This window comes from Limanda limanda, chromosome 7, assembly GCF_963576545.1.
Source record: "Limanda limanda chromosome 7, fLimLim1.1, whole genome shotgun sequence".
Classification (NCBI taxonomy): domain Eukaryota; kingdom Metazoa; phylum Chordata; class Actinopteri; order Pleuronectiformes; family Pleuronectidae; genus Limanda; species Limanda limanda.
In genome coordinates this window covers 23,527,561-23,548,361 of record NC_083642.1, presented here as the reverse complement: position 1 = coordinate 23,548,361, position 20,801 = coordinate 23,527,561, and the positions used below count along the sequence as shown (strand labels likewise).

The window sequence follows — 20,801 nt, the reverse complement described above, 5'->3', positions numbered from 1 at the left end:
TTACCAGGTGTTTGAGGGTTTTTTGTCTAGTAGAGAAATGCTACACAGGTGCAACAAGGCACTGGAGGCCACTGATTGAAAAAGAACAAAATGATGTGATAAAGATGAAGAAGATAACAGTGTTTTAAAAAACTGGTTCAAGATACTCAAAACATCCATAAACTTTTTAGAAATACTGAGCTGTGCGTGTTACAAATACCAGTGCAAATATTGTGGTGACAAAATTGTCTGCACACAAAAAAGGAAGGGTATCATCTGTGGTCAGACAGTAGAGGTCCCTCTTCTTGTTGTGGAGCCATCTTTTACATGACATGAGTTTTTCTAGTTCCGTGCAAACCAACTCTAAGTTTTCCAGCGTGTTCATCACAGGGAATCATCTTGTCTCTGAAAAAGTATCACACAAACAATAGACTCTTTTCTTGCAGAGGTGTGGTTGAGGGCCAGGCCAGAGGCTCACCCAGAAAGTTTGGAGCGTGAAGTCCACATTTTGGACTTGGACCAAAGCTTGTTCTAGATGTAGCTCAGTGGATGAAAGAAACTGAAATGTCTCAAAGGCCTCCTTCTGATTCTCAAGACTCATTTTTGCCTTAATGCTGTGATTAGAGTGCCAGCTTTCCTCCCTTCAGGTCTATGCTCAGAATCTACAGCCAAGTCAGGACCAGCAGAATGAAATTCATTGTTTTTGTTGTTTCACAAACAAGAAGAAACTCTTTCTGTTAGGCCTATAATGAAGTATTCTAGCATCTAATTTGTCACATTATGTTTTTACAGTAAGCTCTTTACTTACTCATAAAACATCAAAATACATTTTTGTTTCGTAAAAATACATTTTTGCCATATTTTTTACAAGGATTACATATTTCTATTCCTCTTCAATCACTTCAATTGGCAGATCTGACAACTACAACAATGTAATTTTGTTTACTGTAAAGATATATTTCTTAAGTCCCCAATCGTCATGACTCATCTGTCTGGAATGTTGCATCTTAAGAAATATCATCACATTTCACTAAAGACCCAGCACGTGGCAGAAGAACGTAGGTGACCTTTGTCCAACTTTCAACCCAGAAACAAAAACATTTGTGGAGGTTCTTTTACAGTTTTTTTTCTCTCTCTCTTTTCTCTGAAGTATATGGAGAGCCGTGTTATGGAGAGGACAGAGAACCAGGCAGAGAGAGGGAGGGGGGCGGTCGGCGAGCTTTGGAGGAAATCTGGAACCTATAAACTTGGGCAACTTCTATGACAAGAAGCAAACGTCACAACCGTTGAATTTGGTTGGCTGTAGGACACACCTTTGTCTCCGCCTCGTCCCTTTGATCGGACCAATTGCTTAAAATTTGTTCTTCCTGTTGTCTTAAGCTCAGCTGTCCAAAAAAAAGACCTCCGGACCAATCAGGGAGTCAAATGGGTGGGAAGCTGAAAGTTTCACGGTCCCCTCCCTTTAAAAAGTCAGATTCGGGTTGCTGCTGTCTCACATGCAGCTACAGGAGCGGAGCAGGAGAGCAGTCCAGTTTGCCGATGCAGTGTATGCGCTGACAGAGAATGAGTAGAAATCGCTGGCAGATTTCCATGCGTGTGGATGAAGAAGCGTTGTGGCAGTCTAAACCTTGGAGGTGATTACGAACCCATTTTGGCGTAACACGTTTGGATGTGACGTCTTCTAACTGTTGGAGAAAGCAGAACGACACAGCAGAGGCCCAGAGGAACACAGAAGGTAACGGAGGGAGTTTCTGAAGACAAACGGAGCCAAGAAAACTGTGTGAGAGGAGCAGAGGGGGAGTGGAGAGAAACATACTGAAGAGAAGAGAGAAACACTGAGATATTCAAAGAAGAAAAACGTGGCCAAGCATGAGAGAGGAGGAGCAGTCTAATGATGACCACCCTGAGGGAGGGGTGGTTTCCAGCCAGGAAAACATCGGTAGACCACCTTCTAACGCATGTCCCGTTGTCGTAGCAACACCAGGGGCCACCGGGCGTAAAAGGCAGACCGGCTCACATCCGGAGGATCAGGTCGCCACAGTTGCTCCCACCACAGTAGTGGATGATAGCAAAGTCAAGCCAGTGGACGAGATCCAGGTCTACACTCCTTCTGGAACCAAGAGGGTCAAGAGGAGTCCTCTGCACCGGCCACCTTCCTCAGGCCCCTCCCTTTCCCCCGTCCCCGGTCCGAGTCCTGGAGACCTCTTAGCCCTCGAGGACCCGCACGGTCAGCGGGTGATTGCCAACATCCGGGAGCGTCAGCGGACACAATCTCTGAACGATGCCTTTGCCTCGTTGCGTAAGATAATCCCCACGCTTCCCTCTGACAAACTGAGCAAGATCCAGACCCTCAAGCTGGCATCACGCTACATAGATTTCCTCTACCAGGTGTTGGAGAGCGACGAGATGGACTCTAAACAAGCTGGATGTAACTACCTTGCACATGAAAGACTGAGCTACGCCTTCTCTGTGTGGAGAATGGAGGGAGCCTGGTCGACCATGTCCGCGAGTCACTAACCCTGCCCGGAAGAAAGATTTGTCCTTTGACTGCTAAAACCTTACTCCTCATGACGGAAATATTCTTGCAGACAGCTGACGGTGGACTCACACTAATAAACTCCTCAACGTAGCTCATCTGTTCGCCTCAGTGGAAAAGACTACCTGACACCTCGATGAGAAGAGAGTTTGGAAGTTTGAAGCCACTACCCGTTCATGTAAATTGCAGTAACTTCCATTGTTGTCAGACCAGATAACTGATGTAAATATGAATTCTTATCATTCTATTGTTGAGCTCTTGCTGCTCATGTGTGTCCGTTTTGGAGAAATGTACCAAAACAGGGACATTGTGCTCAGTGTGTGATTCTTAGTATTTTTTGAGGATCTTTTTTTTTACGACACTTGTCCTCTGTTTACATCGATCACAGGGGACGAGAGGACAGGCGAGAGACACAAAACAGCCGGACTTCCTTCTACATTCATTCAGTTCAACCAGCTGATGGTTAAGGATGCCCTTTCCTTAATCTTGCATCTCCCCCCCCGACCCCCCTCCGGACCCCTCAGCTCTTCCTGGATTGCAAAGCTTGACCTCTGGTTTAATCCCTATCTTTTATCATCCTTTTAACTGCCATCAGTCAACATCACATCATCATCATAGGTATGCATACTCTGAGCCACATTTGATCTTTAGTTCATGTTTTTATTTGATTTAATTTCTGCATTGAAGTACTGCACTGGTTTTATGTAATATAGTAAACTTAACATGTAGAGGAAGCAAGGCTGGAATTAGAAGAAGGTCAGAACTGGAAAGACAATTTTTGATAATTCAGACCTCTGACATTTCCATACCTTTCAACTCTTACTTTTCCAAGACTCTGACAAACTGTGAATCCCTGACCACCTCTGAACCCAGGCGACAGTGGAAAAAGGAGCTGCGGGCGGCTGTCATCCTGACTAAAGTTTCTTCTCTTTTTACCCAAACCAAGCCCCTTTGTTTCTTCCAACGCCAAAAAAAAGCCTCTCCTCTAGAAATTCTTTCCTCTCCTTTCGGCCCAAATTCGCTTGCGTTGCATGAAAGCGCGATACAGCTACAGCGAGCTGACGAGGAGGCGTAATGAAAACAAATGGTCCTAAGAAGCCATGAATCATGTGTGTTACCATCAAAGGGAGAGACTGATGTGGCTTTCCGCCGTAAAACCACTGGGAGTGATAGAGGAGGTGAGGGCTGAGTTATATGCACACAAATGAGCTTACATGCACAGGTATCTTCATGCGCAAAAACATACACATACATGTCTTTTCTTTAAAAGTCGACATACATAATTATCAAATTATACAAAAAAGCCAGTTTTTAGAGTTGCTGTACCTCTGATTCTGTCCTTACGCAAAACAGATGTTAATGCCAAGCAAATATCACCGGCAACATTAGCTTTCATTTCATATTAAACAAAACTACAAAGTAATAAAGGTTGCCTTGCCGTTTGTACTCAACATATTTCAATGACAAACTACTTGTTCCTTCATTTGCCAGTATGCAGCAACCTATCATTAGAATGTGCAGGGAGGTAGCTAATGTTTCCAGCTCCTATAAAGACGCTTGAAGTCTTTTTTTTACCGAGCCCCAGCAGTCAGCACAGTGTGGGCTCAGAGGACGAACCTTGACTGACACGTTAGAAGCAACTTGACATTTCAAAATAATTCAGTTATGGGACAAAAGTGAAATTAAACACCCCTAAGCAGTTTACATAGAAAGTTCAATTTCAGTAAGCATTCGTCAAATTACTGAGCCTGGAGGACAGCCACATTTGGAAAAACAGCGATTCACTGAAAAAAAGAAAACTGTTGGACCAACTTTAGAATGACTGATACTTGGTGACTTACAAATGAATTTACTTTAACTTAACAAGTTATTATAAAACATTTGCCAACTTTAATTTGAAGAAACAGAATTCGATTGTGTGTCACCAATTGAAGTTTTTTTTTGAAGATGGTAATACATTTTCTTTTTTCAGCGTTGAGTGCATTACAGGGATGCTAGGGTGAGAAGGTCAACAAATGATGGAACATTTGCTTCTGCTTTTATGCAAAGATGAAATTAATTTAAAAAATTACTTATCTTCTTCCTTCCATATAATATTATGATATAGGTGCCTCATTAATGTCTTCTGGAGCAGTAATGTGGGAGAGTCTTATTCATATGTCCAACATTAATTGATATAAACATTAAACTGTGTACAGTGTGACCATCACAAACTCTTATATGAATATCAATTGTTACCGTTGTAACATGTCTGTATTTCTATCTTTCCAGCTGCTGTATAAAGTGACTGATCTTCCTTGTACATCTCTACTCCTTGCTACAATTTCTAATCATGTGGATTTGATGGCAATGGAAACCTTTGGGTACCTCATGTTTGAATTAAGGAGATAGACTGTTTAAGAGACTTAATAAAAGGCATCAGGATACAGACTGACATCGGGACGTTTCTTTGGACCAGCCAAACAATGTAAAAGATGCCATATATTGAGAAGATAACAACATTACTGAAGAAGTTGTAGCATTTTTGTTTTGTTTTTGTTTCATACTATTTTCCCCTATTAAATTGTTCAAAGTGAATTTATACAATTGCTGTCATCGGAAAAAACATTTAACCTGCAGTTAAACCAAGACTTCACCTTCAGACGTTACATTATAGTGTGTTCATCTCCTGTGAATCAGTTTACAGAGGGTGGCTGTGTGTTGCATTTACTTGAAGTCTGTACAGTGTGGTGCTCTATGTGAAATGAATAACACACTTTGACGGATTATAAACATCACAAGCAGAGAAAGGCTTGCAGACCTAGATGTAGTGATTAAGGACACAAAAACATATTTGTCTAAGAAAATAAAACTGCCTTCAAACTATTGCTGACGTTCCAGTTGTTTCTTGAAACTGGCCGAGGAACAGCTCAGAGATTTACTGTTCGTCCTGCTGGCACCACACCCTCTTTGTCTCCTGTCTCACTTGTTAAACTGTCTCTCTTGTTTTCCCTTCCTTCCTCCTTCCCCCGCTCTCTCTCTCTCTCCCGCGCTCTCTCTCTTTCCCTCTCCTTCTCTCTCGCTCATTTTTTTTAATGAGGTCTCTTTGTGCCTTTGCCTGGCCGGTCAGGGACAGTTAATTCCTCCAAAAAAAGAACATGTTAATGTGCAATTAAGGACTCGAGGAATATTTATAGCCTGTATGGACTTACCCTCTAGGTTGTAACTTGATCCTATTCCAGTTGTGTATCTTGGTGCTTGAAATCATTACAACTTTGGACAAGAACACTGAAAAGAGAAACAGCAGAGCTGAACTAAACTGATCAGTAACTTGCTTTTGTAATTCAGTATCACCGAATGTTGGCCATATACATTATGTCAAACCATGAAAAATAAAAACTCCTGGCAGTGAAGTGACTGGTAGTCCCACATCTATCATAAGACCTCATACATAGAAACAACACACAAACTTTGTCCCAATTCCGGGGGCGGATTCTTCGGAGGATGTGGTCTACGAGGCCCACGAAGACCAAACGGAAAATAAACGGCCTGCTCCATGGAGGATTTTTGTGATACTCGCACCAGTGTGTCACGCCCTTACTGCTGTCGCTTAGCAACAGCTGCAGTCGGACGCGACCAATGTGTGATACTGACTTCTTGATGCTTACTGGTGCCTTAAAATCTTTGAAAAACAGTTAGCCACTGAAGCACAGTGAATTCTGGGATAGGTGGGCCTGGGGAGGATCTACCTGTTGGAGCCTTCGTTTCATGGGATGGAAGGTGCGAGTATCTGCCCAAAGAGTTTTACAAAATAATATTAATGTTACCCATTAAATTGGAGCCTCCGCAATCTCAAATCTTGAATCAAACTTGTTTGATACAATCAGTATCGTGACCTGACCGGGAGCCGTCACCAACCGGATGTAGCATACTGGAACAGCTGTGATTGAAAACAATAACACATTTCCAAGTCATTTCCAGCTCGCAAAGCAAAACGTATACTTCTTCTCAGCTATGATTTCATCAAAGTTTTTTTGTTTTAGTTTTTTTGCTGCAAAACAGAACACATGACATCTGTCCTCCTTCACGTTTTTGTTTTTTTAAAGTGATAACCTCACAAGTTTTCCACACTCCAGTTCTGAAGGAGGGCGGTAATGCTCCTAAAAGTTGTTTGCCAACCGCCATAAAAAGACTGAAGAAGAAGAATTCGACAATTGCAAGTTTCTGTGAGATTCCTAATCTCTTGTTTTGCCACTGTGAGATTGTTCCCTACAAACGACAGGTGTGTGGTCTGACGTTCTGGCCAGATCATCCAATGTGTGTGTTCTGACGATTAAATGATTACAAATCTGTTAAACCTGTCAATATGGCTGAGGTCTCCCACGTTGTTAAAATTAGTCAAGAGCGGAAAATCTTCTAGTGTGCACCAGGCTTTACCAAACTCTGATTTGTAGAAGATCGACGGACTGGTGAGTTTTCAGTAAAGGCTCCGTTCACACTCGCAGGTGTTTCCAGTTGTTCTGATCAGACGTCTGCAGGACCAAGTTAGGAAGTGAAATAAAAATTCACAAATCTCTCAGCTCCATGTGCACAATGTAAGAATCAAGCCTAGTGTCCATCACAGCTAACCGTAGATTGATGCAGATGCCAATTAGTTGGTTTTTAGATTTCAGATTCAGGATTTCTGCTTTTTTCAGGGGAGAGGGCTGTACTGACCGATGTTTCAGAGCTGAAGTGCTGCACATGGCTCAAAGTTTGTGATTAAACATAATATAAAAGCGAAATTAAGTTCTGCCAACAAACCCTCCCTGTTTTAATCATCTGACACATTGATTAAGAGAAGCTTTAGTTCACTGACCTGTGGAGCTGCTTGTTCTGTGGATCCTAGCTTTCAGCAGGTGACAGATTGGAAAGCTGATCACGCAGAGACGTCACATCTGGGATCAAATGTCAGATCCAAGAATTCACGTCATCTCAAGACGGACCGACTGATTAAAACCGAAATGTAGCCCACTGCTCACAGAGCCATGCACACACAGCACAGAAATGGAAGGTTTATGAATGAGATGCTTGTATGACTAACAGCATTTGGTTTAATTGCCCTGAACTGAAGTTGACTCTGTCTGACGTATGTTATCCACAATATATTTGTCTTTTTTTTCCAGACATTTCTGCATTCAAGTTTTAAAGTTAGGATGTGTGTCGATTTTAACTTCAGGAGTTTGAGCCAGTTAGCAACTACTGAGGCCAGAGATGTAGGTTTGCATATGTGTCCAGAGTTTTTATTAAGAATTAAAACCTGGAAGTTGTGGTTCTGAGGTGTGCCCTCTAGTGGAATACTCTATTGCATATTAGATATATATTGAAACTGTGTGTAGCTTCCGGCTCTGTTGTGGAAGAGCTTAAAATTGCAATACCACGGACGCCAAGATAGTATTCATAGCAAGCATGTGAACACTTTACATCACAATGCATTTGTTTAATATAAACAATAATAACAATATTAATAATATGAATCAATAACAATAATAAAACCAATGCTCGCTTAAATGCCCATCTATCTGGTAACTTTCTCTATTTATAGAGATATTGCTAACATTAAAATATAATCCATTTGCAATTTGCAATTATTTTATTTTGTGATACTTGGACAAGGAAATATAAAAAACTGGCTCATACAAGAAGTTATTTCTTTTAATCAAGAGTAAGGAGAAATATAACAGTACAAAATAGAGAATCTTTCTATACATACACATGGTAGGAAAAGTGAAAGAAAAATAACACATACAGGTAAATACTAAAGAGTAGCATGAAACAATGATTTCAAAGTCATGTTCATACATACAGAGTTACCGTAAGTCCAGTTAGTTAAGAGTTACCAATACACACACTACTGAATGCATCAAGGCACATGTGTGACATGTGTATTTTGGTCTTGAAGTTTCTATTTACAGTGTCTTTCTTTAAGAAGAAGGTACACATGACATCATTAATAAAGGGAATTAAGAGTTGAGGCGGTAGTGGCCTCTTCATAAGACAAAAACTGGGAATATAATACAGGAGGTCACTTACAGTATTCAACAGGCACACACACAGAAACACAGACTAACACTTGTGGATGCATACACAAAACACATGATAGAAGTGTACATATAAACTAGTGCACATACAATCAGACACTCTATTTCTATCTCTCTCTCATACACACACACAAACACACACACACACACAGACACACACAAACACACAGACACACACTCGTCAACATGGACATTTACTTCAAAGACATCACAGGCACCTGCTGGGCACGCTGTGTAAAACCGACACAGCATATTGTTCCTGCCACTTGTTGACAACACTATGAACAAAATGAAAAGAGTGACACACTTGTTTCAGTTGTACTCCTTTAAAGAGCATCAATCCTCCAGACAACATGTCCTTGATAGCTCCGACTGTCATGGAGCAGTGGTGACAGAGGCCCTGTGGTCATTTTGTCTAATGTAAAACACTCTGAGACCTTCTGTTGGGCAGACGCTGCCCAGGGTCTGATTAAAGCAAGCTCAACACTACAATACATTTCCCTACCTGGAAGCTGAACTGACAATAATTCCTTCAGCCAGTCACATGAACTGCACATTGTCCTGATTTCAGTCGAGATTTTACAAAAGCTGCATCAAATCAAGTCTCCTTTTATCAAATCTCTGCCAACATGAGCTGCTTTAAATCCAATTATGGATGTACGAACCGCTTTCAGTTAAAGGAGTGAGTCAAATATGAATTTCATTCGTCTAAGTTTGGTTAGAGAGACCGTTTAGTGTCTACCTAAGAAGCTACTTCAGAAGCTTAAACAACATACAATTTAAGAAATGTGGAATAAAAATGTAAATTTTGCAAAATCTCATTATACTGCAACTTTAATCTTAAAATAAAAAAAGCCTAAATTGGACCTAATGTGCATCAACACACTTAACTTTGCTACATAACAACCTAAGAGACACAATAAACTAAGAAACATGAATCTTGTTAGTTCTAGGGAGGCAGAGCCCTTCCACGCCCCTACAGCAGGGCAGTCAGAAAAATTCCTCATATCAATAATCAACACGAGCGCTACTACAAAGATGACGGGAGTTGTCTATAGCTCGAAGAAGTGCAGATGCTAAGTTCACATACAAACAAAACACAAAGCATTAGTTTCCTTAATTAGACTGTGATGACGCTCCAAATCTAATTTTCGTTTAACATAGCATTCAAACTAGGCCATTATCAAAAGTCTGCATATATGATGTTCACTTAAATCCACAGGTTCAAATGTCGTCTTTTACAAATTAAGAGTCTCTGTGAGAGCACGATCCATGCTGGTCCCTCGAGCTGCTCGCACACACAGGTCTGTTGCCAAGCACAGGCGGATTTAAGGCAGTTTTCTTTGGGTGATGTCCATTAAGTGCATTAACATTATTGCCACTACAGAACAATACAATGGTCCTCAGTGGTGCCACAGTGGAATGAATGCTCCTTTAGTCTCAAATATTAACAATAACATACAGTATTCAATATAATAGTGGTACATCAAGAGTTCATCTTTGTATGTGTGTGTGTGTAGGTATGTATTAAGAGTGTGTGTTTGTGTGTAAGACACTGAAGACGAGTTCATTTGAAAGTCTTGCCTACTTTTCAGACCTACTTCATAGGAACTACAGCTGTACAGTATTTCGGCCAATGCGTGTCCTAAGAATGAGTAACAGGCTTAATAAGACATCTCATGACGAGTGGGGAAAAAAATAATAGCAAACACCATTTCATCCAGATCTTCAAAAAAGAAACATTAAATAACCTAGAGAGAGGAGTTGTTGTTTTTTTCCCCAGAGCTTTGGAATTTCTTATGGTTCACATTATGGAATGAACAGTGCAATTTAACAACAAGGACATTTGCCCTTTTCTTTGTTTCTACAAAAACCACAGTGGTCCACTTTGTGTCTTCATCTTCTCTCTTTCCCCTTGACTTCTTTTGTCTTCTTTTAGTGGTTATGACATCATTTAAACAGACCATTCGTGTCCTCTTTTGCGGTCTCTTTTATTTCATGTGGTCACTTTTCATGTTGATTTTTTTTTTTGCTTCTTATCCATTAGGCCTGTATGTGTGTGTGTGAGTTCTAGTGATGCGCGTATTGCCGCTAATTCCCACGGATGCAGCTCCTTGCAAATTGAATCTTGTGCATTCCTGCAATGAGCACTGCTAGGGAGCGTTCATTTAGCGCAGCCGGGTCATTGAGGTGAGGTGGAGTCGCCAAAATCCTGGCCCAATGGATGCTTCTTTAGTTTTGGAATGTTCATGCGGTTGCAGGTCTCTAAATTGGAGAAAACAAGTCCTTTGAGTGGGTGATGAGTGGAGCATACATCCGGATTGGGACGTCAGAGCCGATCCGCACATCTCTAATGTGTACACTTCGTGATTTCACCTGATGTCATACAGTAGGTACGTTCTGTGTCAGCCATTTTGGATCCCATTTGGTTGACAGCTGCTTCTGATACGAGAGGCAACGTGGCACGAGAGAAAACAGTTCAGAATCCAAAGTTGTCCCCTTCTAAAAAACAGTTGTCGGTCCTTTCGTTTAAGGCAAAGGTAAGGCACCAAATCAGCTGCTGGTAGATAGTGCTTCAAGAAGAATCCGAGCTGGACTCTTCCTGTAAGGTTCGAGGTCACAGGGCTCGGACCTCTGAACGTACAAACAGCCCAACGTTAGTCAGGAGACATGAAAAGTCCATAAAAGCTCCTGTGTTTTGCTCTTTGGTGAGGTTCCAGAAGGTTTCCAAGCTGCGTGTCGTGCTGCTGGCTTCATCTGAGTGGTTACCAGCATTGAGGTGTTCACGTGGCAGATCCGTGGAGGTTCAGCACTGAGAGTCAGTGGATGTGCATGTGTGTGTGTGTGTGTGAATAAGGCGCATGGGGCTCAGTGGCATTACAAACGCCCCCCCCCCCCCCCCCCCCCCCCTTCATGGTGATGTGACAGCGCAAGAGAGCCGGGGCCACGGGTTGGGCCCAACTCCTTGAAGCGAGTTCTGTGAGGTGATTGGTCGGATTCTTCTACATGGAGTCGCAGTCATGCTCCATAGGCTCATCAGGGCCGCTGGAAAATAAGGTGTAAAATAGATGTGAGTGGAGAGTTAGTGCAAAAATTAAGCATCATTGTGTGAGTGTGTGAGTGTGTGTGTGTGTGTTTGTGTGTGTATATGTGTGTGTTTTCTGTACCTCTTGCTGGAGAGGACTCCCACAGAGAGCGAGGCCAAAGCATTGACAGCATCTGTTTCCTCACAGTCTCTGGTCTGAGCAGCCAGGTGGGACAGAGCCACTGATCCACTGTTAGCCTTCACACTCTGCCAGTACTGACCTGTAACATCCACAAACCATCACAGGTCACACCACAGCGAGACGGCTCTGGTTCTGACAGGCCACACTAGCTCATACGAACTCAAAAGAACAGTTGCGACATGCACCTCGCTGAAATACTTGCAGGAATGACAAAGTGCAGTATGGGAAATGTAGTTTGTTTCACTCCCAGCATGTACAATTTTTTTTAAAGTAGCATATCATACAATGGCTGACAATCTATAAGCAAGGGAAGCGATAGGTAACAGTAGAGTTTTGTTGATGACAACAAAGATGAAAATTACATTGAAGAAGTTTGAGTTGGAAGAGGAAAGGTGGATCTTGGTGAGCTTGTCGGATTTATTGGATTTTCTTTCGAATGTTTTGAGGGCTTGTATTAACTCTATTGGTCTTATTAAGTTAAAATGGTAAGAAGACAGCAAAGGAGGAGAAATAACTCTTTTGACAGGTGAAGGTCAAGAATAAAGAATAAATAATAGTACTGCTCACTTTGTATCTGTATCACAGTCTGCAGCGATTGGACTGCGTTAGCGTTGGGCATCTGATGAAGGACTTCTTCTGACAGTGGCTCCTACAGAACAGAAAGGTTTCAATGGTTAAATGGATAATGACTAAAGAGATATGAAAGATTTACATGATTATTGTCATGAGGAACTACTTTCTACCGATGCTGTAGGTGATTTCTTTCCCAAAAACATACTGAATCCACAGATGTTAGAAATAAAAAGTCACATTTTATTAAATATACTACATACAGGCTTCACGAATTTGTTTGTATGCTTAGTTTTCTCTCAACAATTTTCTGATTTGTGAATAGCCCAACCTTATTTGATGTAAAGTCCTTATTAAGGAGAAAGGTATATGAAATGCAAAGTTCCCATGCCTGTCTTCCCTAAGCCCCCGATTTTCTACAAATTCATATTCCACAAACTCTGTACAGCATTCCAGCATTGAATGATCTCGGATCAGGCAAACAATTCCATGACCCAGCATGCCTTACCTCTATGCCGAGGAGTGCACTGACGCAGGCTTCAGACGCGTCACAGATAGCTGTAAGGTCGTGACCTCCCTCAAGGGCCAAAACCACACGGCCTCCTGCTAGAGACATCAGCTGGTGGGTCAGGAAACTGAAACCTGAGGTACACAAAGGTACACACACAAAAATATGAGTACCACGCAAAAGCCAAAAAATAAAGCTTGGCTGGCAGGTACAGTTGCAATGTTGACACCACATATTGTAAAGAGTAGGCTTAATTACAGTTATAATAATAATAACATGAGAATCAAGTGTGATGGCGAGGGCTATGCTCACATTTAGCGGAGACCTTGTAGCCTCCCAGAGGAGCGGGGTTTCCCTCAGCAGCATCGAATCCAGCTGACACCAGCACCACGTCCGGGGAGAACTCCTGAGCGATGGGCATCACCACAGACCTGCAGACACACAAAAACAGACCACTGTTACTGACAAAACAGACCATAAAGAGACGTCTGTGTTTATGCAGTTTCTCCTGGTTACCAATAGAGGTTTATATAGTGACAGTAGTGTTATTAAAATTTACTTTTTTACCACTAAAATAAGTGGTAATCATTAAAGATTGTGTTACACTTCAACGAGGTTAGAAATGCACTTGTGCATAAAAAACTCAAATCCATTCTTTGAAATTGTGTATTACTGTCTTTTGTCCAGATATGGCGACTTAATTATACAGTACAGCTGCTCCAAGAATAGAAAGAGAGGAAATAGTTTTTTTTCTTTAGAGTCACATGCAAACCAATAACTAGTCTCTGAAATAACTCATGAAACCTGGATTCTGAGATCTGAAATGTCAGTGCCACAACAAGTTCAAAATCCAGAGAGCATTAGCATCAGCAATCTGCTTACATAGTATATTTTCTATTTACACTGTATATATTATTTCCACTCTATTTTTATATTTCCTTATGTTGCTATTGTATGTTAATTCACTTTAGAGTCGGACTGCGCAGTGTGCAGGAGGGTGAAGGGACATTGGACAGTTGGAATTAATTCCTCACATGTCAGTGTGAGGAGAAGTTAACACATAACACATAAGTACATTTCTAAAGTCTCACTGTGTAAGTCCAGCTTGTTGTTTTGACACCATAACAAAACAGCAGAGTGAAATCACTATATGGCTGAGAAAAGGCATTTGTGCAGGAACAGAATCACTCACAAAGGCACATTTCAACACAATGTGCAAACCATGACAATGTACTTTCACTACCTGACTTGCTGCCCTCATGTCAGTTGATTCACAGCTTAATGAATCACTTCATTTCATAACTGTGCTCCTAATATTCAGGAGATAGTAGCCGTTTAATTGAGGCATTTCAAAACTGGACCATCTCCCTGACATGACAAATATTTATGATCAAGTCTAAAAAGATCATCTACATAAAAAGTGGAGCAAAGGTTCGGCTGATTCCAGACTCAGCAGCTTAGGCCGAGCTGACAAAGGACCATTGTTTCTCTGGTGCGGCTGCAGCAGCAGAGTGTGTGTGTGACCGAGTCGTATTGTTTTGTCAGCTCTCGTAGCTGCACAGTGTTGTTTGTGAACTTCAAACATCGTGAACGTTTCCTTAATGCCATTGTTGTTCAGAAGAGAGCGGAGCTGTCCCGAGGTGGAAAGAGGCTCAACTCGGCGGCTCGATGCTGTCGGCGGAGTTCAAAGTCGGAGTGTGCGAGTCTGTTTCCCATTAGAGGCTTGTCACTCGCCTCACGTCATTGACAACACAGAGAAAAGAGGAAAAACTGCCCATCTGGGATCCATTTAACTTCATTATTCTGCCTGGGGACTTTGGAGACCTCCCTCCCTCCCTCCCCTTCACACACACCACACCAACACACACACGCACATATTCAAACACATACTGCTGTCATGACTGCATGCAGATGGACAATGTGAGCTCACACACAAAAATGAGCCCGCATACGTAAAACACTAACACGCTTCAAGCATATACACGCAAATACACAACACAAAGACAAAGGCGGCACATGGGTGAAATCTCATGCACACACTGACGCAAACACATGACGCGGAAGTGGTTTTACTGTGTCACACTTTTACAATGCTAGTGTGTTGCATGTTGGGGTTGAATTACGCTTTAATTGGATGAATAATTACAATCCATTAAGCAGACCTACACTTCATCATAAACATGCGGATATGAGGCAGGGCATGAACACACACACACACACACACACACACACACACACACACACACACACCTAACCACAAAACCCGACCCCACCTCTCCTGTAGACCCATTAAAACTCCTGCGTTCCCCCCCGACAGTAACTACAGACAAACTAATGGAAAGTTGGAGAGAAGGGGGGAAGGTGGATGAAGGGGGGGCGGTGCTTATTAAAGATCAATCAAGGGAGGAGAAGTAGAGTTGGGAGAACCTGTGTGTGTGTGTGTGTGTGTGTGTGTGTGTGTGTGTGTGTGTGTGTGTGTGTGTGTGTGTGTGTGTGTGTGTGTGTGTGTGTGTGTGTGTGTGTGTGTGTGTGTGTGTGTGTGTGTGTGTGTGTGTGTGTGTAGGGTGGTGAGGGTCAGGGTGATGGAAAAGAAAAAGCACCGAAGCCCCCTCTCTGAAGTCGGAGCACTCAGACTTTACCCATGAACCTCTTCTTCTACTCTTTACCTCAGACCATTCAATACTTGCAAACTTTATTAATTACAAAGACATGCATGGTACGTAAGTGATTTCATGAAATGTTTGAGTTGTTACACCCCAAACTCACAGGCTATACATAAAACCTAAGAAATGTTCCTCTTGATTCTCAGGGAGTACAGTGAAGTAATTAACTTTCTCGGCACATTTAATCACTAGATATTCCAGATCCGCCCGCTGATCCAGATCAGTACCAAAGTTTAAGGGGAAATTTATCGGAAACAGCCTATCTGTTATCCTGGTGGCCTCTGTATCTAAGATACTGACCAGTTCAATGTTCAAGTCCACTTTGTTTCATGCCATCCTCTGTCCTTTCCCCCCCTCATGTCTCATTTAATAGTCCCTAATAGAAAAACGTTTTACCTGGAATCAGGGATTCGTATTCACATCACATTCTCTATAAGTGAGTGGGAAATCATCTGGAAATATTTGTCTCATCCTCTCATCTTCTGGAGCTACAGGCAGACTGACACAAATCAAATCATTACTTAGAACTTATATTAGGTCCAGATCTGAAGAGAAGGCCATACAAGTGGCATGATGTAATAAAAATGATTCTTTGAAACAGTTCGGTTGGCGCCCTTGATCAACTCAATTTTGTAACTTGATCCTTTTTTTTTCTTTTTAAACTCTGTTTTCTTCGTGACATGGAGCGGCGGCAGGTCCACACCTTCCTCTCTGAATACTGTTCTTGGACAACACAGAAGCTCTTACACATCCAAACACTGAAGACGCTCTGTCACATGAAAACAAAAAACTGCAGCCAGCATTACATCGTTCACTGCACACACAACGTCTCCTGTGCAAACGGGGAGGAACACATTCTAAATTCTAAGCAGATGGATATGAAAGTATCAAATATCAAGCAGTTCAAAGCTGCAGTAAATTGTTTTCTTCAGACTCCAGAAGGAGGGCACCATTTTAAAGATTACATCTAAATCAAATATCTGGTTGTAAAATGTTTCTCCACACAAAATACCATGCCACATTATGGAATACCATAATATAAAATACAATATTCACACTGCAGGCTGGACATCGGCGGACATGAACGTTTTCTCAGCTCTCACTACCCTACATGTCGAGTGTCAGGTTTCATGTCACTGCCTCAGAGGTGAACTGCTCGCTCTCAAAAATACTGGGTGCACAAACCCCCACCTACAAATTATTCTCATGGGTAAATCTGTCTTTCTGTTGCTCTGCGCCAAACAAAGGTCAGAGGTCAGGATCATACTACAAGGAGGCAATCCTGGAGCAGCCTCTTATGGCCAAGAGGCCCTTTGCCTTGTTATCTTCTCAATCCCAAATCAATCTGTTTGTGTAACTGTTCATCTCCACACTTGTGTATTGTTAAGAATCCAAAAAAAGTGCATTGTCAAATTTGGTGTGAATCGGACACACAATGTGTTTAACATTAAAGAGCTTTGAATAAAGAGGCGTCCTGCACTCCAGCAGTGAGTGGGTGTGCAGCTTAGACAAACCACGTAAGTAATCACAACAACAGCATGTTCACAACAATGGGCAAATTCACGACAAAGGAAACAACCACTGATTCTGCAGTTTGGGCTTCTGAGTCGAGTTTCACAGAACTTTGAATAAACAGGTGAACAGCTCTATATACAGCAGCAGGTCTTTACTTTTACAGTTTCAGGAAGACAGGTCATGCAAACAGCCCTTTCCAAACATGCAGGTCTAGAATGGGCACTGCACTAGTATCTAAATCTTTTCAAATGATCAGAAATCTTGTGTATCAGCAATGAGGCAGATCACTGCTGTCTGGGTCTGTCTGCTTATTTTGTCAGTTTTCTAATGTTCCGATCACGGCCCACCCACCTGATGGGCGCTTGTGTGAGTGCGTGTTTGATTTTGTGTGTTTGTGCTGCATATAAACATGCTTGTGTGTATGGGCGCAGGTTCCCCCCTGTTATGTCTGCGACTTTGCCACTCTTCTCCTTTTCCAGTAAACGTGTGGTTACGGCAGTTTCCTTGGGGTTTGCTGCACCAGACAACCAAAAATCCCACACTACTGAAGCTTTACTGGGGCCAAACACCCACCGACAACAATTATCCAACCCGCGAGCAGGAAGTAACAAGCTGTAGTCTGTCAAACACAAGACCTGGGCGCCATTTGCTGTAAAGCATCTGAAGTTACTGGAAACAGGCACCGGCAGACACATGCTCTCCAAATGACAAGGATTATTAACTACGCAAGAAGTACGTCAGAGGCGATGTGAGGCCGAGCTTCTGATCAGCTTCACTGTGTTTGTTGTGGCTCAGTGTGAAGGAAGTGAGAGGGGTTGTTTGATTACAGCTCCACTAAATGTCCTTATCCTGATCAATAAAACAGCTGGGTGCAAAACTATAGTTGGCTTTTTTCGCCAATTTGACTAGATTTCACATCCCAGACACAAATGAAAACCAGAAGGAGAGAAAAACGATTTGCATTCCTTGTGTCCTGGTTTTACTTTGTGAGCATGCTGATACAATGACAACAGGAAGAGCTATTGTCTCCGGCGGCTTTTTGTGTCCAGATCTTAATAAAAAAGAGCTGCAGTGACAAATACGTACAAGATTTACAACTTTTAAAACTCCTCTCAAAATAAGTTGAAGGAGGCCTTTTTTAATGTACTCGATCTGAGAACTTCAACATCTCTTCAACATAATGTTGGGCGACTAAATAACGAAAAGAATATGAATAAGCGAAAGCAGATGCCTCCATAAAGGACACATGGGGTCAGAGAATACTTTGATGAGTATTGAAGTTATATGAATCACATGTTATGTCCTTCACAGTAACCAGATCTTTGCCAAACCTATGATCTATGGGAGATTTTTTAAGAATATGGGAGGTAGTTCGTCCCTGCGGTGTACAGTGCTCCCACAGACAAGGAGGATCTGTATCAGGGAGCACTCAGCTCAGCTCAGACACTTTGTGCCAGTTTTCCCTCCTTTGATTTGTCACCCATCTGTATACATGTCATCAGTTTGTGTTGCAGTGTATAAAACAGAGCAGTAACCGGTTCTACCTGAACGCGGCGAGGTACTCAGCATCTCCCATGGGCGGGTCCAGTCCTCCCGTCCACGCCACGTTAACATTGAAGCCCTCACCTGCTCCAGAACCAACCTGAAACCAAAGAAATAAATATTTAGAATTCATCTTAATTCTTGTGATTCACAAAAGGGCTACAAAGGATTGTGGATGTCACCCACCTCAGCCGCTGACCCACTGCCGGGAAAGAAGTTCCCGTCGTCGTAGCGATGAAGCGAGATGTAGAGAACGCTGGGGTCGCTGTAGAACACTTCCTGGGTTCCGTTACCATGGTGAACATCCTAGCAGCAGAATGAAGGAAGACATGTTAACTGTACAAATCAACACCACAGGTTATAACGTCACGTCAGAGTTTCACATCAAATATCACATCAAAATAATTGGTGGAAATACCTGCGTGGAGTGAGAGTAAAGAAACCATCTTACCCAGTCAACAATGAGGACCTTGCTGACACTGAGCTTGTGCTGGAGCTGCTTGGCTGCTATTGCCACTGAATTGAAGTAACAAAAACCCCTGTAGAAAACACAGTGGATACATATGAATATTCAAAAGTAGTTTTCATTAAGCTCTCCCATTGATAGTTTGTTATTGTTGTTATGTGAGTGTTATACAGTCATAAAAGGTTCAAAAAGCCTCTGGTTTGTCTGTAGTGTCAGTCAGTCACTAAGTTAACATGGACACGAATATCCCAAAATTAAATAAATAATGACACTGGCTGTAAACAGCATTTTATGATTAACATAACCTGAGCAAGTCACACTCAGAATAATCAATAATGAAATTAAGACTTGTGTCAACCTAATGTGACAACCTTGGTCACATTATGTAGACGGTATACATCTTAATCTTATTATTTTATCCACGTTATCATATCATTTTGCTACATCTACATATCGTAGTTACCAACTGCTTTGCAATGCTACCCTGGGTGTAAACAAGATGGAAAAATAAAAAACAGTTCTAGCTTTTGCAAAAATAGAACTAAAAGTCTCTAAAGATATAAAGTAGCATCCTACATCAAACTAGTCCGGTTGAGGTTTTTATACTAGTGGAATAACATATAAATTATAAATCTTACTTAATGTTTCCCTTTTTCTTAATTATCCTTCAAAGAGAAGTTGCTGACTGTGCACTCTCTGTGGTCAGGCAGAGCATGTGACTGTCTGACTGACACACACACTCACACACACAAACACACACACACACACACACACACACAAACACAAACACACACATAGAAACACACACACACACACTTACATTGGATTGGAGGGGTCTGCGTGATGCCCTGGTGGCCTGACCACAGCAAAGCCGTTCTGTGCAGAGGAAGATGATGCTATTAATCAGTGTGTGACTGGAACTTTAAATGCACCGTCTTAATTTGACTTTTTATAAAGTACAGGAATTAAACAGAAAAGTAAAATCTTCCTCAAAACCACAAATAACAGACAACAACTGATGCTTTTAGCTCTGTGTAAGGTTTGTTCACATCAGTGCCGAGTGTTATGATCATAATCTTAAATTATGTGACAGTAAATCCCTGTAATGTACATGGACACAGGTTCCTTCCTGTAGCATAAACTCACAGCTCCTCACAGCAGCAGCACAAGGTCACACTAGAGCCCACAACCGAAATACATGAACTCTCTTTTATTCCTCCTGTTCTTAAACCGTTTTATAAATCAAATATATGAATCCATATACTTAATTATCATTATTATAAGTTGTTGTGTAGGGTTTTCATTTTGAATTATCCAACTTCTTTGCCTCAAAGAGTAAACCCCAAGCACACACACAAGATCAAATGGATGAGTTCCGGTCATTCAAGGGCTTATTGTAAATGAATATATACAGTGGTAGCAGTCTAGTGGTTGTGTGCAACAATGGCTCATCATAGGTTGCAGTTTATTGTTTTGCACAGTTTTGTTTTTGCTTTATTTTAGGATGGAAATGTTTGGAATGAAGCTGCTTTAAGCCTGTGGTATATTTACATTTGATTTCATGTTTTTCCCAGACTTTAAATCATTGTGAGGAGGAGAATGAGGAAATGGAGGAATTTTTACAACAGGGAAAACTGAAACCCAGTCATCTTTGAAGTGGCTCGGTGGCCTCGTAAGGCAGAGTGGGGCACACTTTGTATTTTGAAGTCTCTCTCAGAGTCTAGTAGTTTTCATTC

The 20,801-nt window shown here is 41.8% G+C and overlaps 2 protein-coding genes across 2 annotated transcripts in view; one reads left to right on the top strand and one right to left on the bottom strand.

The window, feature by feature from the left end:
* Nucleotides 1-1,848: 1,848 nt before the first annotated feature.
* On the top strand, nt 1,849-2,496 carry LOC133005649 (twist-related protein 2-like). Its single transcript, XM_061075397.1, has one exon. It carries the CDS (start codon nt 1,849-1,851, stop codon nt 2,494-2,496), a length of 648 nt encoding a protein of 215 aa, XP_060931380.1.
* An 8,992-nt stretch (nt 2,497-11,488) lies between these two features.
* hdac7a (histone deacetylase 7a) overlaps nt 11,489-20,801 on the bottom strand; it is a 55,055-nt gene continuing 45,742 nt past the window's right edge. Inside the window, exons 18-26 of the mRNA XM_061075261.1 lie at nt 19,886-19,941; nt 19,051-19,138; nt 18,786-18,905; nt 18,602-18,699; nt 13,192-13,310; nt 12,880-13,013; nt 12,369-12,450; nt 11,742-11,880; nt 11,489-11,619 (exon numbers count right to left, since the gene is read on the bottom strand). Coding sequence (XP_060931244.1) covers nt 11,577-11,619; nt 11,742-11,880; nt 12,369-12,450; nt 12,880-13,013; nt 13,192-13,310; nt 18,602-18,699; nt 18,786-18,905; nt 19,051-19,138; nt 19,886-19,941 — 879 coding nt within the window. The 3' untranslated portion in view covers nt 11,489-11,576. The remainder of the gene's footprint in view (nt 11,620-11,741; nt 11,881-12,368; nt 12,451-12,879; nt 13,014-13,191; nt 13,311-18,601; nt 18,700-18,785; nt 18,906-19,050; nt 19,139-19,885; nt 19,942-20,801) is intronic.